The sequence below is a fragment of the Miscanthus floridulus genome, chromosome 17 (assembly GCF_019320115.1).
Source record: "Miscanthus floridulus cultivar M001 chromosome 17, ASM1932011v1, whole genome shotgun sequence".
NCBI classification, from domain to species: domain Eukaryota; kingdom Viridiplantae; phylum Streptophyta; class Magnoliopsida; order Poales; family Poaceae; genus Miscanthus; species Miscanthus floridulus.
Window position 1 is genome coordinate 9,774,579 of NC_089596.1, and position 26,430 is coordinate 9,801,008.

A 26,430-nucleotide genomic window follows, 5' to 3' on the forward strand; every position below is an offset into this window, starting at 1 on the left:
ACAACCCCTTCTCTCCTAGGCCAGGCCCTTTCCTTCTTCCTTCTCTGATTTCCTCAAATTGTACTAAGGCTCAAGCAGACCAGCGCGTTGATCTGGTGTGACGGGAGGACTTCGTGCGGCTGACGGCACATGGCGGACCCAGAAAACCCTGCTGCGGTATCTCTGTTCCGCTGGCTGGAAAAAAAAACTGTTATGCTAATCTATTATAAGAGAAAAACATTCATAGCTGAAAAAGAGTGGTGATAACTTCAAACAAACAGGGTCGAAGAGGTCCAGCAGGCAACAGGACCTGCGGCTGTTCATCCATGCCAAACGACAAGCCGGCTAGCCATGCCTCTCTGCTCAACATATACACACAACATACTTTAAGGTTAGTGCGCATTTCAATGTGTAGATTGGATACCAGGAATTTTACTGAGGTTATAGTTTTTTACTTTGTACCTTCCTTCATCTGCTTATACCAATCAGTAATATTTAAATTAAATTGTATATCTATTCCTGTGATTCTGGTAACTATGATGCATATATCATATATGGTTGCAGAAAGAAACATAGGGTGATACACAGTAGCATAATAAAACGAACCCTCCCGCCCCCCTCTTTCACAGAACCAAGCATGCACCCAGAATATCGACAGAAACAATCGCATAGTCGCACAAGCAGAATCAAGCATCAATCCTCCAGTGATTCCTACGAAAAATGCTAGATACAGCAAAAAAGTTGACTGACATGGGGCGACTTTTGTTCATTGGCATTCTGTATATGATAAAACCATTGACTGAAACTATGATGGTGTTTCTCTTAAACTACTCTCTTCCACGGTGGCCTGGCTGGCTGGACGATCACTTCACTTCTTTTGTTTGCCCCCCACATTCAGCTGCTGGAGCCCAAGCAAAAGGTCCCTGGAATCAAGGAACACCTTGTTGCTTGAGGCCGCCATGGTGTGGGAGATCTCCCTGGCCGCTTCAATCTGTCTCAGTGCCAGGAAAGCGGGGTTGTTGGCAATGGCTTGACCAATCAGCTCTGCACTCTTAGCCTCACCCTGTTCAAACGCAAGTCACAAACAGACAGCGATTCAGAATCATCAGTGTAAAAAGGGAATAATGCAATGGCACATACACAACTGCATACAGACTACAGAGACATAAAGAACACTGTCAATACACTTTCAGCGTGAAAAACTGAAACTACAGGCATATTTCAGCATGAGAAACTGAAACTACAGGCATATATTTAACATCTCGATAGAAGTGGATTGAAGTCATTGCATTTCTTTTTCTTGTAATTACTTGTTTCAAGCCAGACAAAGGACATGCTTATACAAGAAAGGGTAGCTACTGACCTGTGCCCTGATGATTGCACTGCGCTTGTCCTGCTCAGCCTTCTCAACAATGAACTTGGCACGCTCAGCTTCTTGTGCAGCAACCTGTTTGGCTTCAATGGCATGAGTAAACTCTTTTCCAAAACTGAGGCTTGTGATGGACACATCATCCAGAGCGATATTGAAGTTGTTGGCCCTCTCAGTCAGAATCTTCCTAATCTCCCTGCTCACAGCCTGCATTGGAATTGAATGCATGAATTGTTAACATATCCTAATCTACTGCAATCCTGGCAAGACAGTTGTTATCTAGGGAACATGTCTAAACACATGAAACAGTACCTCTCTCTGTGTGATCAGCTGACTGGCATTGTATTGAGCAACCACAGCTTTGAGTGTTTCATGAATGATTGACGGCAGAACTCTCTCATTGAAGTTCTCCCCCAGGTTCCTGTAGATTTTAGGTAGCTGATCTGGCATGGGTCGAGTAAGAACACGAAAACCAATTCTCACCTGCCCAAGTTACCAACTCAATCAAAATCAAATACATATAAAAGAATGACAGTGCCGACGTACTTTTTGGCAGAAGTGAAAAAACAAGAAAATTGCAAGTACATACACACGAAGAGAGACCCACATGGACAGTATCTCTCAGAATACAACAAAACATGAGCAGAACTTGGTAAATGGTGATGACAACGAATATGATGAACCAAAGCTGGATTCACTCAGCAATATTAAAAGGCTATAAAGGGCTCTGAAAAGTTCAAGAAATTTGCACAAACTATCATGTGCTTTGTAATGGTTAATTAAAGAGCCGAAACAACACCTCATATCACATTTATTCAAGTGCTCCTCAGAAAAGATTAATGCACAACAATATACAAGTTGAAATGAACAATTCAGTTACTGGCAGTCAATGGGCTACATCTTACTCGATCCACGACCAATACCAAGGGGTACGTTATACGAACTGCTATGGGTGCAGCAGAACAGGGGTTCAAAGTTGATACTGCCAAATTAGCCATTAAATCCATGCACATATCAAGGGGCAGCAATCAGTTCAGAACCATAAAAAATCACTACAAGCCGCAGTCAACATCATCTCAACTATTGCTACTAGAGCAGTACATTGACTACAAAATGAGTGGACAGGTAAATGGGGAATCGAGAAGGAAACTTACCATCTGGAGGTCGCGGCTTCCGGAGGTGCTCTCGACGAGGTTGGGTCGGGCGCGGACGTCGTAGATGATCGGCCTCTCGATCCACGGGATCATCAGGTGAGTTCCTTCGGGGTACACCTGCGCCGGAGAACGAAATGCAAATCGGTAACCCACCCAGTCAAAACCACGCTCACACACATCGCGCCGCCACTGCGCGGCCGCGACCGAGAGAGGCGCGCCGAGATGGCCCTCACCTTGTCCTTGATACCCTCGAGGCGGTTGAAGACGATGGCCCGGTGGCCGCCCTCGACGTTGTAGAAGCTGTTGAGGATGGCATAGAGCCCCGCGCCGCCGAGCACCGCCACCTTCACGAGCCCGCTCCCGCCCTTCGGCGCGCTCGGCAACTTGGCTCCCTTGAGGCTGTCCATCTCGCCGGCGGAGGAGGTCGCCGGCGGGGGGTTCAGCTAGGGTTTTGAGTAGTTGGGGTCGGAGATGGCGGAGGCGTACAGGTGGAGACGGAGGTGGAAGACGAAGGAGAGGGGAGGCGCGTGGCTTAAGTGGAGCGGGATGGGGGCATCGTGGGCGTTGGATCTTTGATCGGACGGTCGAGAAGAGGCCGGGGCTCGGTTCTTTCCTCCGCTGCACGAAAGGGTGCTGCTGGTTTGTCTTGCTGTGCAAGAATGTTTTCATCGTTGCTTTCTTGAAATCTTGAGTGCAAAGTTGATAATTTTTATTTTTCTCGTGAGGAAATTGACGGGAATTTTTTTCTATATATTTATTTCTCCTCAGAGAGGTTGTGAGAAATTCATCTGATTTTAGCGGATTTTGAACCGTAGTGACCGCATTGCATAATAGGAAGGCACTGAATTTGGCTGTAATTTGGGTAAACAAAACACTAGTAGCTGTCTAGTTGGCAGCCTCTTTCCTGAATGGCTGCATCATCATCCAATGAATCACTCACTCTCATGCAACAATGTGTCTCATATGATCCAACTACCTTTTTTTTTTCTCGAATACGCAAGGCTTGCACATCATTGTATGAAGATTGAGAAAGTGTGAAAGTTACAACGACGCAACGAATATGGCGCATGCCCAACAACTTTTACTGCACACAGGCTTCACATAACCAAATCTTGAAGCCAGTTCAAAAGAATTTACGGAAAAAAATCAAGCCAGAGATTGCATGGAAAAAATAGACAAAAAAAACTTCACAAGCCTCTCACAACACTGCAACCGAAACTTCCAACCTCAAAGCCAACTGCACAGCACACACTTGAGCCTCACATCCTGGAACACAGCTCTAGTAGTGTATCTCATCCACACAAAACTCTGAAGAAAGAAAGGGGAGGAAGGGAAGGACGAAAGGAAAGGAGAAGCTACAGCTTTACATGCTTCCCTCAGGGTGGCAAACAGTGGGGGGAAAGGGGCAAAAAGACCGGTGAAAACTAGGTCCGTAGCGCCATGAACAGACTCTGCCTTCTCGAGTGCTCTGGGACAAGGCGTTCGACAACTTCTGGGGGAACACCTTTCAGTTCTGTCAGGATTGCAAACATCTGATCAGTTAGCTGAGAACAGTATTTGAAGCATCTAGGTTTAACTTCTAAAGTATGCCCATGTTAAGGGAACAGAAGATTAACTACTGACAGAAAACAACACTGCTGTTTCAGTACAACTACGCTACCTTGAGATCTGAAGTTGAAGAGAGGCGGCAGAGGCCGACCATTCGGTAGACGAGTGTTTGGGTCTCTCAGCTCATCAAAGAAAGGGTGCATACAGGCTTCCAACTGAAGAACCACTCATCAGTTAGAAGAATGAAATTGCACAAGGAATCATCTTAGATAGATAGTGGTGAGAACATAAAAGTGCATGCGGCCTTACAGCAGTGCACCGTAGATTTGGTGAGTACTGTAGAAACCTGCTAACAAGATCCACTGCTTCAGGTGGAAGCCTTCTTTGAAAAACCTGGATATAAGAGAACCTTGAGATGACACAGGAATCACGAGAAAAATATGCTCATTCAGTTTTGTGCCTGCGCGTATGTGATGTGGACATTGATTGCATGCTGGACTTCAACAGTAATGGTAAGCGACAACAGTTTATTTGAATTCTAAACATCAAAATTTTCCAGCAAATTTCACATTTAAAAGCACAACAGTCATATAATGTACATATCTGAAATATCCATGTTCCAAAGGTATGCACTAAGCTGCATAAATGTGTCCGTTTGTGCATAACAAGCATCCATTTTGCATGTCACTTAATTCCAGCTAAACATCACTGTGATGATACAAAGCTAAATTATCTCCATGTATATTTAATTACCTTGTGCCACGGATGAGCTTTAATTTGTGGGAACTTGAACTCCGTGTAGTTTGGGTTCATGCACTTGATCTCTTCCCTTGTTGGAGTACCCAAAACCTGCAAGATGCAGATGCTATGCCTCAATATGTCATGGTGCAAAAGAAGGTAGCAAAACGGTGGAGATATGGATACCATAAGAAAATCACCTTGATGATCTCAACTAGTTGGTCGACTCCACTTTCTCCAGGAAACAGAGGCTACATGGATGAAATCTATCAGAAGAAGCAAAAAGGTAAGAAGCAGAGGGAGGGAAACTGAACATGCCAGACCTGTCCTAGAAGCAGCTCTGCCATGACACAGCCTGTTGACCACAAATCAATAGTAGTAGTATATTCCGTTGCCCCAAATATGAGCTCTGGTGCTCGGTAATACCTTGAGCATATGTAGGAGATGTTTGGCTCTCCTCTGACCTGAATATTTGCAGAAATGCCATCATGGAGATTTATGTATAAAAAAAAGTACCATATCTAGGTAGGTCACCTGCATGTGGTGTGGAACTGTGTATTTGTTTACTCTTCCAAGTAAAGTAGTGTGTGTTGATATATAACATTCTTGTGCATTTACCAGTGGCCAAAATTAGAAGATAACTCACCAATACTTTAGCACTTCCAAAATCGCAAATTTTGAGTTGGTGTGTATGTGGGTTAACCTACAGTAGAAATATTAGCAAAATGTATCAGTCATCATACATATATAATCTACTATTCCTGAGGTAAAGAAAAGGTCAAGTAGCAAAACAGTAGCTACCTCAGCATTTAAAGGAGACAAGATTAATAAAGCCCTTTAGACATGCAGAAAAACAAGGCAATTATGGAAACCTTGTATGTACTCTACAATTGTCAGTGTATGTATAATTATTTGAGTTTTAGTTTCTCCTGCTTCCTCAAACAATCTCTAATCTATGCGGTTATGGAGTCATGGTGGGTTAACAAGCTATCTAGTTGCATTGATCTTCCATGCTCCTTTCTGAGGCTCACAGTTTGCTCAAATAAATTTTAAATTAGTTTAGCAATACGCATTAGTGCAATGTACAGAAGCAATTGACATCTGTCGAACTGGGAGCATGGTTTTTGTCCAGTCTTGTTATAAAAAAACAAATGATGACGAAATGTTCCAAAAGAGAAGGCACCATTGACAACAAAAACAGCATATACAGGGGGTATAAAATATGATATGTGCAACCTAGCAATAAAATGATGCACATGGGATAGCACCTATATATGAAACTAAATAATGCACAAGTGGATTAACGCTTCCAATTTCAAACTGCAAGTGCCATAGATGTTGGGTGGAACTGACCAATAATTATGACATCGGGCTACACATGATCTAAAAATTCAGTCCCACTTGTACAAACCAATTGCCATTTTATGGTGTTACCATACGATCCCAACGACAAAACATCCAACAAATGTGAATGATACATGCAAAACAACATATTCATTATACAAAAGAAAGAGGTTCATATCTCACAAGAACATTCTGCGGTTTGATATCACGGTGGCATATGCCAATGCAGTTATGTATATAAGCAAGCGCTCGACATATCTGCAAAGAGATTTAGGACAAATTAGATAAATTAATGCACAGCAGAAATCTGCGATTGGATATGACACTAAAAGGTAAGTAAAGGCAGCTGGAAATTGTTTGACTCCAACAGCTGTATGGAGAAAACAGAATCATATTAAAACACATTACCAAACATTCTCACTGTCATAAAAGACAAAATACAGATGAATCAAAAGAAGATTTGAGCCATGCAAACGATCGTGCCTGCACTAATTGTAAGTCATACAATAAATGGCCAGTACTAGTCCTTGAAGAGTGGATTAAAGTCACTTTGTCAGCTAAACTCAGGCATTTAAATGTCCTGTGGACATGCAGCGTAAACCCAAGTGATCATTCAAACGGGTTACTCTAAACATATAGGAAGCAAGTTGTAGAACTTAAATCCAAAGACAGGATAATTGACAAGCTGTCCCCATTGGGCCTTTAAATGTCTCAATAGTATTTATCTTAGATTCTTCATGGAAACAAACAATGTGAATCATTGATAGGCAACTTCAATAGCGGTGTCAGACTTCCAGTACAGTGCTACTGTTGAAGATAAACTTCAAGCAAACATGAGGCATATATATTTTTTAGATGAAGGATAAGACATAAATATGGATGCCAAGAAGATAAGATACCAATGTCACCACACTTCTAGCTCTACAAAATAGCACGTACATTAAAGTATTAACATGTTTAGTTTCAGGGAACAGACACTCATACATGTATATTATCTTGATTTGTGACCCTATATGACTATTCTAATATATAAGTCATGGGGACTCATGCTCTATTTTCTCCATTATTTTAAGTTTATTTCAAATGAAATGAACATGACAATAATGTCCTACAGAATCCATGATCCATAAGGTTGATTGCGGAACATGTGGCATGCACCTCACCATTAGACAACACTACCAAACTAGTACCCCACATTTTCCAGAATCCATCCCCTTGTCTTATTTAAAATCAGCTAAATGATACTAAAAGTGTGTCAGGGTTTCTAAGATGTTTTTTCTACTATTTCGAAAAATGCATAGGGAAAACGTGTTTTTTAATCGTGTGCAAAGGAAGTGCCATAACTAGAAGATCAATGGTAAAACTGAGCGAAAAAATTTCTAAAGGAAAAACAGCATTTAACATGCATGATTAGTAAAAACCACCTAGTCAAGGCAGACCTGGTACGTGTACAGTTTGACAAAAATGAGGGGCATCCGCTGATTCATTCGGTTGTACTGCCTTGCAATCCTGTTTACTGTCTCTGGAACAAACTCAAGAACAAGATTGAGATAAAGCTCGTCCCTTTCAGTTGTTGAAAAGAAGTAATGCTTAAGACCAATGATGTTAGGATGGTCAAGCATATGCATGATTTGCAGCTCTCTGTTCTTATAACGCTTATCTTGAAGAACCTTTTTTATGGCAACAATTTCTCCTGTTTCTCGGCATTTTGCCTAAAGAGTTAATAATGAAATGGTTATATGCTTTTCACAATCAATTAGGCATAGGACAGTTCAGAAAACAAAAAGGTGGGTTGTTTACCTGATATACAACCCCAAAAGAACCAGTTCCAACCACATGTTCAGCGATGTATGTGACAGACTGTTTCACAGCACATATCATTATTTGTTGGATAGTTTTTACCTCCAAACAATTATATATATCAAGAATCAAAGCAAAATTACCCTCACCTGTTTAGGCAGGCCGTTGCGCCCATGAATTGTAGTCACTATTACATGACCAGCTTCATTACTAGAACTATCAGTCACATCTGAACTTGACCCCATCTCCTACAAAAAAAAAGGAAGAAGAAGAAGAAGAAAGAAAGAAACTAAGTCTCTTCATATAACAAAACAAAGTGCAGAATTTATTCACCAGTTTCTTCTGATCCTCTAGATAGGTGAGAGCGAATAGGTCTCGGGAAATTGTGACATATTGATATGGGTACAGAGAGTACATTATATAGGTAAGGATCAGGAAGGGTTTATAGAAACACCCAATCAAAGGTGATCCTTGCCTAATTAATAATCATCTACCATAATCCCTAGAGGCAGCCCAGCCAATAGGCTTGGGCGCCAGGCCCATGAACAGCCCATAGGCACCTATTCTAACATGCCCCCGCGTCGAATCGTCAGCCACTCTGCACGTTTAGACTGGACCTGAACTCCATGAACACTGAAGAAGGCAGCCCTTTGGTGAAGATATCCACATATTGTGAAGAAGTGGGAACATGCAGAACACGAAGATCGCCAATGGTGACTCGCTCCCAGACGAAGTGAAGATCAATCTCAATGTGCTTGGTTCGCTAATGTTGTATCGGGTTGGAGGTCATGTAGACGGCACTGATGTTGTCGCAATACACCAGTGTGGCGCGCCGGAGAGGGGCATGCAGCTCTAGAAGAAGCTGGCGCAGCCAGGTGGCCTCAGCAACTCCATTGGCCACCGCGCGATACTTAGCTTCAGCACTGGATCTTGACACCGTGTTCTAGCGCTTGGAGGACCAGGAAACAAGATTGTCGCTAAGAAACACAGCATAGCCCGAGGTGGACTTGCGGGTGTCTGGATAACCAGCCCAATCAGTGTCGGTGTAGACGACAAGATCAGCCGAAGTAGACGGTCGCAGCAGGAGACCAAGATGGAGAGTGCCTCGAACATAGCGCAGAATCCGCTTCATAGCTGCAAGGTGAGGCTCACGAGGGTCGTGCATATGAAGACAGACTTGCTGCACAGCATATGCAATATCCAGCCGGGTGAACATTAGGTACTGTAAGGCTCTAGCGAGGCTGCGAAAGTCTGAAGGGTCAGAGACAGGGGTGCCATCTGTTGCAACAATCTTCGGATTGGTGTCAACTGGAGTGGAACACGGCTTACACTCTGCCATCCCGGCGCGATCAAGAATGTCCAGCATATATTGTCGCTGAGAAAGAAGAAGGCCATCACCACTGCGCTGAACATGCATACCGAGGAAGTAATGCAGTTCACCAAGGTCCTTCATAGCGAACTCCCGCTGAAGGGCTGAGATGATCTGCCGAAGAAGGCCGGTGGAGGAGGCTGTGAGGACGATGTCATCAACATAGAGCAACAGGTAGGCTGTGTCTGATCCACGCTGGTAAACGAAGAGCGAGGTGTCTGACTGTACCAAGCACGAGGGGCCTGCTTGAGGCCATATAGTGACTTCTTCAGGTGACAAACATAGTCTGGATGAGATGGAACTTCGAACCCAGACGGCTGCTGACAATAAACTGTCTCTGTCAGGTTGCCATGAAGAAAGACGTTCTTCACATCAAGCTAGTGGATGGGCCAGCGGCGAGAGAGAGCCAGGGAGAGCACCGTGCGAACAGTAGCAGGCTTCACCACGGGAGTGAATGTCTCATCAAAGTCCACACCAGGCCGCTGGGTAAAGCCGCGAAGAACCCAGCGCGCCTTGTGCCTTTCGAGGGAGCCATCAGACTGAAACTTGTGCTTGAAGATCCACTTGCCGGTGACGACGTTGGCCCGAGGGGGTCGAGGCACGAGATCCCAAGTGTGATTCTTCAGCAGGGCACTGTGTTCCTCTTCCATTGCAGCTCGCCACATGGGCAAGAGCGCTACGGAAAGTCTTCGGTATCGGTGACATAGACGTAGCGTGGTACGCAGCAGGCATCCGAAAACCGCTCTTCGAACGTGTGCCCATGGCGTGCTGGTTGGTCACAGGAGGAACAGCAACAGCCCCTTTGGGCAGTGGGAGCGGCGTGGCCGGTGCAGGCGCAGCTTGGGCGGCTGGTGCTGGTGCAGCTGGGGCGGCGGTGACAGGAACAGTTGGAGCAGGCTGTGGTCGAGGCCGGCGCGTGTAGTGGTAGGCGAAGGCGCGGTCTGGACAAAGAGGCAGGAACCCGGGCGAGGGCCCGCGGGGTGCCTGAGGAGGTGACACCGGCGCTGTGGAGCCCGCAGTCGGTGCTGGAGACTGCGAGCTCGCGCGAAGCATTGGCGGGATGTACAGCTGGCGAGGTGGAGCGCCTCCAGTCGTGCTGGGCGCGTCCTGAGCCGCGTGGCGCGGGAGGGGTCCCTGGTGTCTGCAGCGCAAGCGGGATGTAGAGCGCGGGCGCCGGGGGATCAGCAGTGTCCGCTGGGGGGTCAGTAGCAGCCACCGGAGGCGTCGAGGGCACCCCAGGCACAGTCTCAGAGGGACCGGCAGGGGCACTGGTGACGTCAGAGGTGCTGGATGGTGTTCCTGCAGACAAAAACTTATGCAACGGTCCAATAGGAGCGGGCACAACATCAGTAGCATCAAGAAAATCAAAGTCCGCCGGAATACTAGGACCATTGCGCTCAGCAAAGGGGAAGGCCGTTTCATCGAAGATGACGTGCCGGGAGATGATGACTCTATTGGTGGAGAGGTCAAGATAGCGGTATCCTTTGTAGTGAGCGGAATAGCCTAGGAAGACGCACAAGGCAGACCTAGGACCGAGTTTATGAGGAGCGGTGGCGGACAGGTTTGGATAACACTTGCAGCCAAAGACTGATCATACGCCGGCGGCGTGCCGTACAAGGCAAGGTGGGGCGTGGAGAACTGTAGAGTCTTGGTGGGCAGTATGTTAAGCAGAAGGGTCGCTGTGGAGAGGGCCTCCGCCCAATTGGAGGGAGGCATAGACGCCTGAAAGAGCAGTGAGCGAATGACATTATTGATGGAGCGAATAATGCGTTCGGCTTTACCATTTTGAGGCGAGGTGTAGGGGCATGACATACGAAGATGGATGCCCTGGGTGAGGAAGAAGTGGCGGGTGCTAGAGTTGTCAAACTCTTTCCCGTTATCGCACTGGACAGCCTTGACGTGGGCGCCAAATTGGGTAGAGGCGTGGGCGATGAAGTGGGCAAGCGTGTTGTAAGTGTCAGATTTGAATCGCAAAGGAAAAGTCCACAAGTAGTGAGTGCAATCATCAAGTATGACCAAATAGTATTTGTAACCAGAAACACTGACAATGGAAGATGTCCACAAGTCACAATGAATAAGATCAAACTTGCTAGACGCACGAGAGGTGGACGAATGAAAGGGCAGACGAACATGACGCCCTAACTGACAAGCGTGACAGATCTGAACAATCCTGAATATGACAGGAAACAGTAGACGCAAGCTTCGACAACGCCTCATGACCGGGGTGACCGAGACGCCGATGCCACAGTGGGGACAAAGGAGTGTGTTGGAGGTAGGCACAGTGGATATAGGGAGCCGGAGCTATTGCACCTGACGATCTCGGTCCAAGATGGAAGAACCTTCACAGAACAACCAGCGGGGTCAAACTGAACAGAACAATTGTTGTCAATAGTGAATTGGCGCACAAAGATGAGATTCTTAATAAGCTGTGGCGACACAAGAACATTATTAAGACGTAAAGTAGGGGACAACTATGTGGAGCCAGTGGCAGTAACAGGAAGCATGGAACCATTACCGACAACAATAGATGAAGGGGTAGGATACCGCGGGAATAGAACATGTGAAAGGGAGGAAGACTGAGATGCCATATGTGAAGTAGCACCTGTGTCGAAGTACCACTCGTTGGACGAAGGAGGGGTCAGCGACGTCGTGCTGAAGGCGGAGGCGAGGGTCGTCTGGTCCCAAGAAGGGAGGCCGGCCACAGGATTGTAGTACCCCGGGGCGATCCACTGTCCTGAGCCATTAGGGGCAGCAACGGCAGCAAGCTGCTGGTGGGCGACGAGTGCCTGCTGCTGTGCCTGGAGATGAGGAGGCACCGGGATGGGTGCCAGCGGAGGACGAGGACCCCCTGGCCACATCTGAATGGAACCCATCCATGGGTTGTAGACACTGGGCCAGGGGCGACCATCGGTGGCAGGCTGCTGGGCGCCGACCGTCTGCTGCTGCTGCTGCTGGGCGCCAGAGGGAGGGCGGTGGCCTCCAGTGCTGTTGTTGCCACCAGGGCCCCCCTTTCCACCACCTCCGCGCCTGCTGCGGCGATTGTCGTTGGAGGACTTAGGGCCGCCAGTGCCCCCAGAGCTCGTGTTGGACATGGGTGAGGCAGCACTAGAGGAGCCTGCTGCTGCGGTGGAGGCAGCGAGAGCGGTGGCAGGGGACTCCTTGTTCTCCAATGTGAGTTCCTCGAGGATGAGGTCATCACGAGCCTCCAAGAAGGTGGGGAAGGGTCGGCTGCGGCGTAGGAGGGCCCCGACGTGGCTGAAGCGCTCGTTGAGGCCACGGATCACGTTAAGGACGAGGGTGCGGTCGGTGATCACTTCGCCAAGAGCCGTGAGGTCGTCAGCCATCTTCTTCAGCCGGCGGCAGTAGTCGGTGACGGAGAGGTCGCCCTGGACGAAGTTGCGAAACCGCGTCTCAAGGTGGGTGGAGCGAGCCTCCCGGTTGCCGAGGAACTAGGACTCGACGGCGAGCCAGGCATGCCGGGCAGTGGAGCCCTGGGCAGAGATAATGTCAGCAAGGTCGTCGGTGAGCGTGGCGACGATCCAGGACTTGACGACGCAGTCCATCCGAGCCCAGTCAGGGGAGATCGGGGCTGGAGGTTCCTCGTGGACGTGGTCCTGAAGAGAGAACTTGCCGAGGATGAGCAGGAACTGATCGCGCCAGCGGTTGAAGTTGCCGGAGTCGACGTCGAGGACGATGGTGACGTGGTTCCGGATGTTGTTGACGGCGACGGCTTAGGCGTGCAGTTGGAGCAGTGCCATGGCCTCATGGAGGAGCATGGCTAAGGCGAGGTCGGGAGGAGACGTCAAAGATGTGCTGGAGGAGGCGCCGCCAGGTGCACCGGGGGCGGCGGCGGCCGTGCGCTCCTTGGCGGCGCACGCCAGGGCTTCGCTGGCGCGGGCAGCAGCCGCGTCACGATCTTTGACGGCGGCTGCAGCCTCCTCCTCGGCCTGGGCAGCGCGAGCCAGGGCGGCCTGGCGCTCCTTGTCGAGAAGTTGGGCGGCGGCGGCGGCGTCGTTCGCCTTCTCCTTGGCCTGGCGTGCCGCGATCTCGTCAGCGGTAACATCCCCAGACCTGGGAGAGGGCGGAGTGGGAGACATGGCGCTGCACGGCAGAGGTCAGAGGCCGGCGCACAGGGGTGGGCAGCGGAAGGGAAGACCTAAACCTAGGCGGCTGATACCATGAGAGCGAATAGGTCTCGAGAAATTGTGATAGATTGATATGGGTACAGGGAGTATATTATATAGGCAAGGATCAGGAAGGGTTTATAGAAACACCCAATCAACGGTGATCCTTGCCTAATCAATAATCATCTACCATAATCTCTAGAGGCAGCCCAGCCAATAGGCTTGGGCGCCAGGCCCATGAACAGCCCATAGGCGCCTATTCTAACAATAGGCATGGTAGTATAAGTGGTAACAGCGTGAAGCAATAACATGTAACAGTGCCTTTTCAGGATATAGATTACATTGCCAATATGCAGGACAGGAGATTACATCTTTTTTGTATCCACTAATATGCAATGCTACATTAAAGGACCGCACATAAGGGAAAAGACAGGACTTGTACACGTATTTGACTGAAAGTGGTGATGAAGTGACCAAAACATTAACACCAATTTCAGCCATATGCCAATAAAAAAGTAGTAGAAACCTACCCTTTCATCATCTGTATCCGGCTTGGCACCCCTCAGTTGCATTCCCAGCATCTCCCTACCCAGAAACTCCACCGAGTTGGCTGCCCCCTTGAAACCATTCCCTGGCCTCGAGGAGCTCCCAACACCACCGTGCCTCTGCCCAGAAAACGCCATACCTCCAGGCTCCAGCAATGTGGTAACTGGTAGGGCTCAATCGAGATCACCGAGGTCAGTGTGCGGTTTCATCGCTTTGTGGAAGATCAGCTTGCCAATTCCAATGCCTGGTAAATTAAATGAAAGACAACCGAATGATAAAAAAGTTCAGTCAGGATAATTTTGATGTAAAAACACAACAAATCTTCTGCAGGTGGTTCAAGCAATTAAGAGAACACACTAGAAGCACTGCTACTGTTGAAATATCAGAGTGTCCAGCCCGGCAGCCCCACACAGAGATCAAGCAAAACCCTTGAGTAAAAGAATGAACAGCTGCAGCTTTCTCCAAAATAGTGACAGATCAAACACGAAATTGGAGCGAAGATCCTCTCGGATAAACGGGACAATCCGTCCCAAGTCCAATACCTCCCGATAATTGAGCGAAAACCGCACCCAAAAAAGAGATAAAAAGGAAGTTTTTTTTTAGGGTGGGGACTCGGATCAAAGAATCCATATGGCCAGTACCTCAGACTGAAACCTTGCAGAGATCAGCGGCGAGCTCTTGCAGCAGATCAACAGCGGGCTCTTCACGGTCTGACGGTTCCTGCAGCAGCTCTGGCCTCGTCCTGGGGTTTCTTGCGTCGGTTGGGTGGGTGAGAGAGGAGAAGGCGACTAGGAGTCAGGACTCTGAAGCAAGCTGGTGGTGGGAGCGAGCGAGTGAGGCCATGAGGAGGCCATGAGGAAGCAACTGAGCAAGTGAGCTAGTGGAGGGCAGCTGCTAGCTCTTGGTCTCGGGTTGGGTCCTTCCAAACTTTTCCATTTCCGGTAAAAAAGAATTGGCGTGGCATGGAAGGACCAGAGAAATTTATTGGGGGAGATCATAGAAGTTGCAGGGGAGAGTGACTGTCTGAGGAGGTGGGGGAGATGCAGATGCCAACAAATCTGAGGATGGTGATGCTTGCTGCAGTCAATTTGGCAGTGAAAATACTGGGGCTGATGGATGCGAGTTTGACTGGGAACTGACCAGGCTTTTGTTTTTAAGAGTATCTCCGACTATAACACCCAAAATATAAGATCTATTTGATTTTTGGCGGCGCTATAGTCGAAGGGTTCAATACCCATTCGGTATCTTGTCCAACAACAGGACCTAAAAAAAATTATTTCTGTAAATACGTTTTCAAGAGAGATGATACTCATATTTGGACTGTGTCTATCAGGTAACTCAAAATAGGTCTCCCGTATAGATAATCTGTTGAAGGCTAATTTTTTTTCTCTGTTACCCATTTTGGATTTGGGTGTCCATATAAGTCATTTATTGGAGACAGTCTTAGTACTAGCAAATTGAGTTTAACCAGTGCTGGAATTTTACGTCAAATTTTTAGTCATATACTCCCTCCGTTCCATTAAAAGTGTCGTTTTTTTTATTTTTAGACTTCGTGTTTGACCGTTCGTCTTATTCAAAAATTTTATGTAAATAATAAAATAAATAAATCATTATTAAAGTATCTCTAATGGTAAAATAAGTCATAACAAAATAAATAATATATAAATGTAAACATTGACTTTTTTTCAGCAAGAAAATGGCACATGAATGAAGTAGGAAAAGGACTTTTCTGGTGTATCTAAATGATGGTGGTTTAGCCTTGTTATTTCTTTTAACAAATAATAAAAAAGAATGATTTAGTTTTGTGCACAGGTGCTGCCCTCCAATGAAAAGACTGCATAGCTGGCATTTGTTGCTGTCGCTCAAGGACTTTCAGCTAACTGCGACTTCAGTTGTAGTACAACGGCCAAGCACAAACAAGCACATGGTTCTTTCTCCGTACCAGAAAAATGTCGACAAAAAGCCTGCATGTGCCACAGAGCTTTCGGTAGAACAATACAAGGAGTCAAGGAGCATGCAGGCGGCCACTTTGTCAGAAGCAGCATCTCTCTTAACAATGTGGGGTACAGTAACACAAGCTTCATGTAGTAGTAGTACTATAAAAATATCTGAATCAGTACTGTACAACATCATGCCATATTTCCCCAGTTCAGTTCTGATGCCCTGCACATATTGGACCATGGTTAAATGACAATTACTTTGTGCTGTATCAGTCTTCTTCATCATCATTCATCCATATGTTCTTTCGATCTTTCCAACAGCCGTAGGAAAATCTTTGATTATGTTTCTTTGTATGTAGGCGTATCTACTAATCAGCCTGCAACAAGAAAAACTCGATGAAGCAATTCGGGAAGCAAGAGAGAGGCACAAAACAGAGACATTCACATGCCTTTGCCCAAACGAATAGCAACAGGAAACAAGTGGTGGTATCTTCAACAAATTACTTATGTCATCTCTAATACCAAAAAAACTGTTACGGCGTCATGAGATAGAGGACAAGTGATATGTTGGAGATCGCTCTTAAAAAAGGGCGGCACTCAAAAGGCCCACCGGGGATAGGTGTTCTGTTTATGCTCATCATGCTACTGTCATTCGTTGACCGGGTCAAATGGGCCACACATCAACAATTCAAGTTCGCATATGCTACTGTAAAGTGCTCATGTGAGCTGTGCCGTGAGAAGTAGAAACATCATTATTCTACGGGGCTCGCAGCTGGACTCAGCATGTGAGGGCGATAAAAATTTAACCTTGATGGTCGATACATTTTTGTCGGTGAAAAGCTCCAACATAAAGTACTTGATGCAGTTTCAGTGGCCATTAGCCAAGTTTAGAATGATATATCTAGAATGCAGTGGCGTTATCAGTGGAGATTCGATCTAACTTACCAGGACATATCTGCCACTCAAATTCCAACAGCGTCAAGGAGCTCCGAATGCTGCGACACCGGAACCAGCGTGTTCGCGACGATTGCGCCGCTGGCCGCGACCGCCGGCACTCCGATCCCTGGAAAAGTCGAGTCACCGCAGCAGAAGAGCTGGGGAATTGGTGTTGCTTGCCCAGGGAAAGTGGCTTCTCCAGCTTTTATGGCTGGACCATAGGTTCCCCTATTCCTTCGGAGAAATCTCCTGTGTGTCAGTGGTGTCCCGACCAATTTCACGTCGCATTTTTCACGGCTAAATTTTGGGCCAAGGGCAAGCTCCACAGCTTTCCACATCACCTGAAAAGTTTGCATGGGAATGTCAGTCACAGTCAAGACAACAAAGTTATTACTTCTTACGGACACTCGATAGCGGTCTTCTTTTTGAAAAACGAGAGTCATTATGATGATTTCTGTGCCAACTTTGGGGCATTTCTCTCTTTTGACTATTCCATCTCTTTTGATATCAGATCTTGCTTAGACGATGCAAATGAGCACGTGCACTTAAGATGCACTTAAGAACTGGACCAATGAGGGTGAACAGATGAGACTTCCAAGAATATATTTAAACTATCCATTTAACTGCTACTATAGGTACTAATAGTGGCAAAGAATCAAAATTGCATCCCTCGTACCTCAGAACGTTCTTCCTTCAATCTTCGATATTCTGCACTTTTCCTGTCCAGTCCCTCCCACAAACTGAAAGGTTCTGTCCCTGGAGTATATGCATGAAGAATGTGCTTTCCAGGTGGTGCCAGGTCCTTACTAAGAACACTAGGAACAGATATCAACACAACATTTTGTTCACCATCAACTCCTTTGTTCCAATCATCAACCACAATGTGATGGATCCCAAGGTCCTCTCTAGCATTCTGATTCAGTAATGTCCAAGGGTTATGGTGAGAGACAGATCACCTATGAGGAAACACGCATCTTTGTTAAAATGATTTGCTAGATTTCACTTCGGACGAAGCATACCTCTGCATCAAAACCAAGGTGGAGATGCATAAACGATTCACATTGTGGAGTTGCTTTCACTCTATCTTCATATGTTTTTGGGACAACATTTGGTGGTAGCAGATCCAAAGTATCCCACATAGATGCATTGCTAACAACCGCTTTCTTTGCACGGACAACCTGCAAAAGGACATAGTTCCCGACAAGATTTCAACAGCTATATCTTTCTTCAAACCATAGGTTGGATGATAGCAGTCACTGAATGAAAAGTTTGTCTAGTGGCTTAGACTGACATGTGGCACAATCAAGCCACTCAAAAACAGATTGCATAAGACAACATGGTGGTAATTTTTTGCGATCTTGGCCTACATGGTCTGCCACTAATTTAAAGGCATGGAGAAAGGCCGAAACTAACTATGATATGCAGTACTGAGGATAACACTTAATTTGCTTTTCACATAGACAAAGGCTATTAATATTGATCACAGTGCATTCCGATCGAAGGCCTTTTATCTTCGATAAAGGAAAAAAATATTGTGAAACGAAACATTAAAACAAAATCATTGTCTATGATAGGCACATGACATCTAAATCAAAGCCATGCTAGTTGTGGCTGTTATTGGCTTTGTGTTCGTGACATATCACTCATTTCCCCACATGTCTCTCTGTCTTCTTTTGGTTCTGAAGGGGCAATATTTTATTTTGCCTGCCAATAAAATATCTTCTAGAGCTTACTTGTCCACTTTGTAGCTTGACACCAACTGCTCGACCATTTTCGATTAAGATCTTTTCAACATGAGAACGAAGAGCAAGTCTGCCACCAAATTTTTCAATACCACTCACGAGGGCATCTATGATTGCTCCAGTTCCACCCAGAGGGTACTCAAGCAAGCATCCTGGTTTGTACCATTCTGCAAACATATAAACCTGAGGGTGTAGTTAGAACAACTAATCTATAATCAAAAGAACACCTCAAAACCTCATCTTTGCACATTTTAAATTATCCAAGCAATTTTGAATGTTCGCGACAGGAGGATCGCCAAGAAAATATGAAGATGTAAAGAAAGATGGACGTTATGGAACAAACAGAAAACAATATGTCAATATCCATCTGATGATTCATCTAACAGTTATTGCTATTCATCACTAGAAAAGCATGCTGCCACCGTACATAGTTCAGTATTAGCACAAATACAATCGCTACTGTGGCCATTGCATTTGCTTGGCTTAGAAGCAGATGGTAGTCACTTGCTATACGTCCTGAAATACAGCACCTGGTACATAAATCCTAGGTACGGATATGTTACCATAAAATTGTCACAAGTTTAGATGAATCAGGTGACATAAAAAGCCAATAAGAATAAATTCTTGCCAACACCAGCATATCTATTTAAATGAAATGAAGGGGCAGTATTACAACAATACTCCTATGTTCCCTATCTCCTTTGGCCCTCGCCACCAGAATCTATGCACTGACAGTAGTAGTCACACAGATTCGGAAATAGATTATTACATCTGTCCGATTGATAGGACACAAACTTGTTTAAAACAAACACATAATGCAAGTTTTCGTTAATGCATTTCATGCTCATGCATAAGATCTATTAGTTCTGGATAGTGTCACATCAGGAAAATCCAAATGCACTGCACATTCATTTTGTGTAGTAATGAGGATGCCTCAACCTTAGATTCCCAGATACAAGCAAGGCAACAAATACTGAATTTTCTCACATTCTACAATGCACAATTTTCATCATGTGCTAAAGTTTGGGAAAGCACTTAAGCGGAAGTTTTTGCTGTTGGAACTTAGATTACCATTTCTGCAGAAAGAGCACCATCAGATTTAACTCCAGCAAGTAGAAAGCACAGGAGATCGATCCAATTACGAACAAAGGGATTTTTCAGCCCCAGTGAATCAACAACTTCTTTGAATGGACGTAACAGTTTTGTAGCGCCCAGAGCTCCTTGGGGTCCCATTTGTATGAATGATTTCAACAACGAAGGAGCATATCTACCGGCAGCTGTAGATAGAATGCCCAAATCGCCTCGAATGGAAAGCGGAGGCAAAGCCATTGCAGCTGCAGACATAGGAATAACTGCATCCTGAGATTGTTTTCAGTATGGTATTAGCACATGCTTTAAGGGAATATAAGAGCATCCTAAGTTACAAACTTTGTGTGATATAGTGCATGTGAGTGCTAACACATGAGGATAACACCTAGTCACCATGCATTGTTCAGTAGTTCAAATTGTTCATCTACATCTAGCAGAGCCTTTACTAAACCCAAGAATCTAAATATGAAGAGAACTCACAAGAAGTTTTTTCCACTCCTGGACAGCGTCAACACCAACAAACATCTCAAGGTCCTGCAGGCATTACAAGTCACAGGATCCAATCAAGAGTGGGCATCCCAACATAAACAAAATGCTGACAACAGATATTGTTAAATGTGAAAGACCATTGCTACATTTAATAATCTGTGCTGGTCACCTCAGAAAATCTTAGCCAACTCCCCCCCCCCCCCCCCCCCCCCCCCACCCCCACCAACGATTCAGGGTGGACTACTTTACCCCCCAAACTATAAAACCGGATTTTCTCCCCCTTGAACTTTCCAAAACCAGTCAAATAACCCCCCCCCCCCCCCCTCCAAGCGGTTTTAGACGGTGGTTTTGTCTTATTTATTTATTTATTTATTTCCGCTGAATCTTTGAAAAAATCATAGTAAATCACAGAAAAATCATAAAATGAAAAATCCAATTTTGTTGGACTCCACATGAGTAGATCTACACAGTGAACATATAATATGGTATGCTTTAATACAAAGTTTTTGCTGTAGCTTTAGATCTATGTTTTTATGTAATTAATTGGAATAATTCATAGCTGCAGCTTCTATGGTCCAATTGTGGTGAAATTTTTATAATGGACTAATTATTGTATGCTTGCACTGTAGTAAAAATTTTATACTCATTAGATCATGTATAACTTAGTTATAGATTTATTTAGGTTTATGCTTGTTAAATCTATGCTTTATCTATAACTAAGTTATACATGATCCAATGAGTATAAATTTTTTACTACAGTTCAAGCATACAATAATTAGCTCACCATAAAAATTTCACCACAATTGGACCATAGAAGCTGCATCGATGAATTATTCCAATTAATTACAGAAAATCATAGATCTAAAGCAACAATAAAAACTTTGTTCTAAAGCATACCATATTATATGTTTACTGTGTAGATCAACTCATGTAAAGTGCAACAAAATTGGATTTTTTATTTTATGATTTTTCTGTGATTTACTATGATTTTTGAAATATTTAGCGGAAATAAATAAAAAAGAAAAGGACAAAACCGCCGTCACTGTAGCAAAACCACCGTCTAAAACCGTCTGAGGGTGTTATTTGACCGGTTTTGGAAAGTTCAGGTGGTAGAAAATCCAGTTTTATAGTTTGGGGGGTGAAGTAGTCCACCCTGAATAGTTGAGAGGGGGTTATGTAGACTTTTTCCTGCGACATAAATCTCCCGTCCCTCTTTCAATCACCACAACTAAGTGTGCACTGTGGAGCATACAACATCGCAGGGTAATAGGGTTTTGTCCAGTATTGAAATGGTCATAAATTGAGCCATGTCTGTCTATCATCCATAAACAACTCTTCTTTGGTTTTTCATTATTGTCATTATAAGCAAAAAAAAAAGATTTTGAGGATACCCAATAGTTACTAATTAGACAATAATCAAACATGCGAATGTGTACTGAACCAATATGTTGAAAATCAAGAAAATGCACAAGATAAAATTGAGACTGTAGTAATGTACCCAGTGGCCTATTCAAGAAATATTACCTTGAGGAATTCGGTTGGCCCTATCCGTGAGAGGAATTGTCCTTCAGGTACATAAACCATCCAAGAGTCATAAGACGCGCAAGGGACTGATTGGCCTAACGCATCAAGGACCTGAGCCAGGCAAAGAAACCAGAACAATTTGAAGCTGTCACATGATCAATATCATTGTCTGCCTCCGTCCATCCAACTACAAAAATGACAAAAGGCTATGCACAATGACGTAGCACTTGAGGTCACCTGAGCAAGTGGATTTGCCTGGGGGCCTCTGGACTGGAATCCGGAGAACAAGGATGGCCCTGAATCGAAGTTGAAGCCCTTGATATCGAACGAGTGCGCGGCGCCGCCCGGGCGGTCATGGCTCTCGAGCACCAGCACGTCCTGGCCGTACCTCGCCAGGAGGCCGGCGCAGCACAGCCCGCCAAGCCCGCTGCCTATCACAACGACGTCCGCCTCCGGCCGCTCCACCGCCCTGGTCGACCGCAGACCAATCAAACCAACGCAACAACGGCGAGGCGATGAGGAGGCGAAGTCTGAAATCCGAATGGTCAGTTTGGTTGCTGTGTTGCGGTCCGTACCCGGAAATCCCGCGGTTCTGGCCCTCGGGGAACGCGGGGTCGGCGGGGCGCTCGTCCGCAGCCACCGCGCGGCAGCGCGCCCTTGGAGCGGCAGCGGCGTTTGCCGAGCGCGCACGCAGACGCGGACGCGGCGAAGGGGCGGCAGCGTGGCCGCCGTGCGGAGGCCGCAGCGCGCGGGAGGCCAATGCCGAGGCGGCCATCTCGGAGTCGCAGAAGCGGAGGGCGACGGCGTCCGGCGAGGCGAAGGCGCTGGGAGACGACGAGAAGCGTGAGGACAGAGGAAGGCGAGGGAGTAGAGCGAGTGAGGCCGCGGCTGGGGACACGTGGCGCCTCGCCGGCCGTTCTCCGTTCGCGGCGGCCGTTGCCTCGTCCAGGCCGGAGCGATGCCACCGCGCCGTGGATCAAAGCCACATGTGCCCATAGAACCTGGGCTTTAGGCCCATATACTAAGAAATTCAGCCCGATGTGTCGATCCGGCCCATTAAACATTTATACTGGGCTCGTCTCGCCGTCGCCGTCGAGGCGAGCTCCGTGGAAGCTTTGCTGCAAGGCCTAGGGCCGTTGGAGGCGGCGGCGGACCGGCAGCTCTCTTCTCGGCTTTGCTTGGGCGGCCGCCTCGTCGCGCACCTGCTGGTGGGCAGTGGCCAGCGGCAGGGGCAGCGCCGCCGCAGCCAGGGGCGTCGTCACGCTCGCACCCACTGAGGCCGGCGGCGGCGGCTCCGCGGCTCGAGGTCGGCGCGTCAGTGCGGCACCGAGCCACCGTCCCACCGAGGAGGCTGGAGCACCGTGCACCGAACAGCGAACAACGGAAGAGGAGCAGCCGAGCAGGTTTGAATACTCTGAGTCTCTGATCGATTGCAGCACCAACTATGAATCAGTTCAGTATTCAATTGGCTTCCCATTTACTGATATTCGATCAGTATTTGATTTTTTTGAAACCCCTTCAATATTGAGAATAAGGGCAAAGTAAGAGAAAGACTAACTCAGGAATATACGGGTAGAGACAGACAGAACTTCCAACATCTTTTCACTGAAAACTGAATCTTGATCACCAAGATGGCGATGACAACTATTGTTGTTATTGTGAGACAGTGGAGAGCTTGATTGAGTGGTCTGAATAGTTCAGAGATTAAGTGTTGGACTGGAGGTGCACGCCTCCACGCTTACTTTAAATGGTTTGAAGCAAGAGACATAATGACACAATAGCCAGTCTGTCATCCAGTGGTGAAAATAATCAGAAAGGCCAAGCTTTGATTCGTTGAACAAGGGAACAAGGCCATCAGCAACGACTAACGATTATTAATCCATGCAATCTGCTACGCACTTAAGAAATCATCAGAATAATACATACTCAATCCTGCTGATTAAATTAGAGATCAAGATCGTATCAATAACATTGATTAGAATTGCTACCCGCAACCACCAGTTTCACTGTGAGTCCATTTGTGCTCACAGTTGCATCTGCTATATATTATGTGTTATATCTGCTATATATTATGCAATTATAATTGTGTGGTAGTATATACGCCAAATACTAAACTTTAGGTTGTTACTTTTTTTTAACCCCCTTCATACCTTTTAATACCCAACCTCAAAATACTGGACCCACCACTATTGCAGGCAGGGGAGAGGTTCCAGCTATGCTCGCCGCGCAGCCGCCGCCGCCGCCGCCTGAGGTGGCGGGTGAGGATGAGAGCAGTTGCCGCGGTGTCTTCATGGAGTTCATGACCAAGTAATTCATCCTCTCTTATGCGAACGGAATCCGTTTCCTTTTTTGACTGAAATTTGTGTTGACCTGAGCTAAGCTGATTCTTCTATCTGTGGCGACACAGGGTTGCTCGGTTCGAGGAGCTCGCTGATTCTGGGGAGCGATTGCTTGGGAGATTTCGTGAGGAGCTTGGTTAGTTACTCTGATATGCTCTCCTTCCTCTTTTGTTGGCACAACTGATATGCCATGGAGGTTCAGTTTATATTATCCACTGGGACGCAATCTTTAACATTGTGATGGTATTATGTACTGTTCACCGATTAATTTTCTGTAATTGTGTTGACTGAGGCACTGAACAATCTTATTGCAGAGTATTTTCGTAGGCCGCAGATTCCTAAGGAATCAGATGTCATGAAGCAGATACTTAAATCCAACTGCACTGTCAGAATGAGGTCCTATATTGAAGCTGGCTGCAGGCTTCACTGCCAAAACATCTCAAACATAAATCAGCGTATGTTATATATCTTTGTTAGTGAACAACCCTTTTTATTCTTACATGCTAATGGTTGATATGACACGCTTATTTGAATTCGTTCTGTACATGTTTTTTTTCCTGAACGGAAGTAGTACGGACTATGGAAGGTCCTGACTGTAGAGCTTCCTCTTAATTGAGCGGCAGAGCTCCTGCCTTTACTTTAAAAAAAAAATGTGATTTTTGAGCTACTTCTATGTATTCTGCTGTTATTCTTGGATTTCTTGTTGAAGTATGAGTTCTAGACAACATAATTGTTCAATTATAATGATAATTCCATACCCTTTAATCAGTTTGATATTGATTTTTTCTTTTCCTTGTGCCAGTAAGCTCATGCGAAGATAGACTTAAAGATCATATAAAGAAAGGTACTTGATCTTTGTATCTTATATGAGTTTGTTTATCTTTATCCTGTTCAATATTCACAAGCACTTTTTAGTGCTAAGACCTTGCTGCAATTCTTGTGCAAAGTTTATAGACTGCCTGAGTGGCCAGATGCAGTCAGATTGGCGCAGCAAACGTTTGATTGTGATCCAAAGGAATTTATTCTTATGTTGGACAGTGAAACGTTAACTAATGTATAAAGTGACAACCATAATCCTGCATTTTATGTTATGCAATAATGATAGCATACATAGAGTGACCGTATCAATTTGGTCAAGATACCGTTTTTAGAGACCAACCTATTTGTTAAACGGTTACCGAGTTTGAAGCCTTACACTTGTCATGTTTTGGTCTTTACATGGCTGTTTGGCTCTACGTTTGGCCACAAGTCCCTCCTACCCCTCCCTCCTTAAGAATAGGAAGAAGGGCTGCCTATCTTTCCATTAGTAGACAGAGGGAAAACGTTTGACCAAGATACATGCATCATTGCGATTTTTGTCCTTGGTTCATATTTTAAAGTTGGAGCTATGGGTTTATAATATCACCTTTTTACATGTTTGTGAAACTCTTTGGCTCTAATTGACCTTGTGTTCCTTTTATTTTCTCCTAGTTAAGACTTTGCTTGAAGAGCTGGAATGTCTAGTCGAGAATGTCTATGGCATCACACTAATAGCCAGTTTAAGTGCTCTGGAAGTTTCAGACAGTCAGTGCCTTGACAACATGCTAAGTACCGATTGCTGCTCCATGGAGGTAGAGTTTTCTGTTTCCATATTCCTTTTTCTAGTACTTTCAGTGTTCTGTTCATCAGAGAAAAAACTTGCTGTCTGCAATGATGAAGTGAAATGGAAAATGGGTGACAGGGTGTTTCTACACAAGAGGAGGATAAAAGTGCAGATAAAAGTGCAGATCAGTTGGACACGGATGTATCGTTCGTTACGGTGATGGTCATGGTTCGCAACATGCTGAAGCTTGACTACATGATGCAGGTAAATTAAACCACATCCATGTGCCAGCCAGAATGTGCATTTGCTATCGCACTTTACATTTTGTGGCATCCCAACTCTATTTCTTTCGCCCTCTTGATTAATGAAGGCTGCCGTTCTCTTCTACAGGAAAAGATTGTCAGTGCATTGTCCTTGAAAACACCTTCATCAGAGCTCGAGGGATACTGCCTCATGTTGAATTTACAGCCATACATCGATGACGATGTGATGCGTCTTGCGTGGAAAATGTGTCCCTGAAACTTTGGCGTTCGCGATGGTAGCAAGGGCAAGGGGGTGGATCAAGCAGGAAGTTGTTGCGCAAGACTCAAACGCGATCCTATGAACAGCTGGGCATTGGGTGCTTGGAGTTGTTTCTGCTGGGATGGATCATGGATGTCTGGTCTGTTCATGTGTTTGTAGAAGATAAGAGATTATTCAGCGTGATGTATGCGTGTGTGTGTTCATGATCATGATTGTGTACTGGAGAAACCCATAGTTTGTCAAATTGGGCCCCTTTTTGATTTTTTTTTTCCAGAGAAAGATCCCAAAACTGCTTC

General features: G+C 45.7%; 4 protein-coding genes across 4 annotated transcripts; 1 reads left to right on the forward strand and 3 right to left on the reverse strand.

Annotated features, from left to right (window-relative positions):
* Window positions 1-630: 630 nt before the first annotated feature.
* Window positions 631-3,029, reverse strand: LOC136514915 (prohibitin-1, mitochondrial-like). Its single transcript, XM_066508622.1, has 5 exons — window positions 2,736-3,029; window positions 2,503-2,619; window positions 1,661-1,831; window positions 1,343-1,555; window positions 631-1,042 (listed from the first exon to the last, which is right to left on the reverse strand). Exons 1-5 carry the CDS (start codon window positions 2,907-2,909, stop codon window positions 848-850), a joined length of 870 nt encoding a protein of 289 aa, XP_066364719.1. The 5' UTR covers window positions 2,910-3,029; the 3' UTR covers window positions 631-847.
* Window positions 3,030-3,569: 540 nt separating this feature from the next.
* On the reverse strand, window positions 3,570-15,018 carry LOC136514914 (shaggy-related protein kinase kappa-like). Its single transcript, XM_066508621.1, has 13 exons — window positions 14,613-15,018; window positions 13,956-14,215; window positions 8,082-8,180; window positions 7,933-7,992; window positions 7,572-7,844; window positions 6,316-6,390; window positions 5,435-5,491; window positions 5,112-5,252; window positions 4,989-5,039; window positions 4,804-4,899; window positions 4,360-4,443; window positions 4,163-4,265; window positions 3,570-4,015 (listed from the first exon to the last, which is right to left on the reverse strand). Exons 2-13 carry the CDS (start codon window positions 14,106-14,108, stop codon window positions 3,927-3,929), a joined length of 1,281 nt encoding a protein of 426 aa, XP_066364718.1. The 5' UTR covers window positions 14,109-14,215; window positions 14,613-15,018; the 3' UTR covers window positions 3,570-3,926.
* An 865-nt stretch (window positions 15,019-15,883) lies between these two features.
* LOC136516609 (prolycopene isomerase, chloroplastic-like) lies at window positions 15,884-22,585 on the reverse strand. The gene is made up of 10 exons (XM_066510050.1): window positions 22,267-22,585; window positions 21,929-22,160; window positions 21,692-21,802; window positions 20,159-20,212; window positions 19,661-19,948; window positions 18,581-18,772; window positions 17,867-18,025; window positions 17,524-17,760; window positions 16,857-17,188; window positions 15,884-16,288 (listed from the first exon to the last, which is right to left on the reverse strand). Exons 1-9 carry the CDS (start codon window positions 22,464-22,466, stop codon window positions 16,874-16,876), a joined length of 1,788 nt encoding a protein of 595 aa, XP_066366147.1. The 5' UTR covers window positions 22,467-22,585; the 3' UTR covers window positions 15,884-16,288; window positions 16,857-16,873.
* A 200-nt stretch (window positions 22,586-22,785) lies between these two features.
* Window positions 22,786-26,393, forward strand: LOC136516611 (uncharacterized). The gene is made up of 8 exons (XM_066510052.1): window positions 22,786-23,094; window positions 23,887-23,998; window positions 24,099-24,166; window positions 24,345-24,485; window positions 24,833-24,874; window positions 25,501-25,640; window positions 25,751-25,876; window positions 26,003-26,393. The coding sequence occupies exons 2-8, from the start codon at window positions 23,907-23,909 to the stop codon at window positions 26,129-26,131; spliced, it is 738 nt and encodes a 245-aa protein (XP_066366149.1). The 5' UTR covers window positions 22,786-23,094; window positions 23,887-23,906; the 3' UTR covers window positions 26,132-26,393.
* Window positions 26,394-26,430: the final 37 nt, after the last annotated feature.

Bases quoted from the DNA above. Each gene is read 5' to 3' on its own strand.
- LOC136514915 (XM_066508622.1), bottom strand. From the start codon at position 2,909: ATGGACAGCCTCAAGGGAGCCAAGTTGCCGAGCGCGCCGAAGGGCGGG. The intron at 2,620-2,735 runs GTGAGGGCCATC...TCTCCGGCGCAG, and splicing joins TCGAGGGTATCAAGGACAAG to GTGTACCCCGAAGGAACTCA. The intron at 1,043-1,342 runs GTCAGTAGCTAC...GCGTTTGAACAG, and splicing joins GTGCAATCATCAGGGCACAG to GGTGAGGCTAAGAGTGCAGA.
- LOC136514914 (XM_066508621.1), bottom strand. From the start codon at position 14,108: ATGGCGTTTTCTGGGCAGAGGCACGGTGGTGTTGGGAGCTCCTCGAGG. The intron at 5,040-5,111 runs GTCTGGCATGTT...TCATCCATGTAG, and splicing joins CAGAGCTGCTTCTAGGACAG to CCTCTGTTTCCTGGAGAAAG. The intron at 4,016-4,162 runs GTAGCGTAGTTG...CAATCCTGACAG, and splicing joins CTTCAACTTCAGATCTCAAG to AACTGAAAGGTGTTCCCCCA.
- LOC136516609 (XM_066510050.1), bottom strand. From the start codon at position 22,466: ATGGCCGCCTCGGCATTGGCCTCCCGCGCGCTGCGGCCTCCGCACGGC. The intron at 22,161-22,266 runs GTACGGACCGCA...GCGGTCGACCAG, and splicing joins CAGAACCGCGGGATTTCCGG to GGCGGTGGAGCGGCCGGAGG. The intron at 18,026-18,580 runs GTAAGCTCTAGA...GTCCTTTTGCAG, and splicing joins TCAAGCTACAAAGTGGACAA to GTTGTCCGTGCAAAGAAAGC.
- LOC136516611 (XM_066510052.1), top strand. From the start codon at position 23,907: ATGCTCGCCGCGCAGCCGCCGCCGCCGCCGCCTGAGGTGGCGGGTGAG. The intron at 23,999-24,098 runs GTAATTCATCCT...GTGGCGACACAG, and splicing joins TTCATGGAGTTCATGACCAA to GGTTGCTCGGTTCGAGGAGC. The intron at 25,641-25,750 runs GTAGAGTTTTCT...AATGGGTGACAG, and splicing joins CCGATTGCTGCTCCATGGAG to GGTGTTTCTACACAAGAGGA.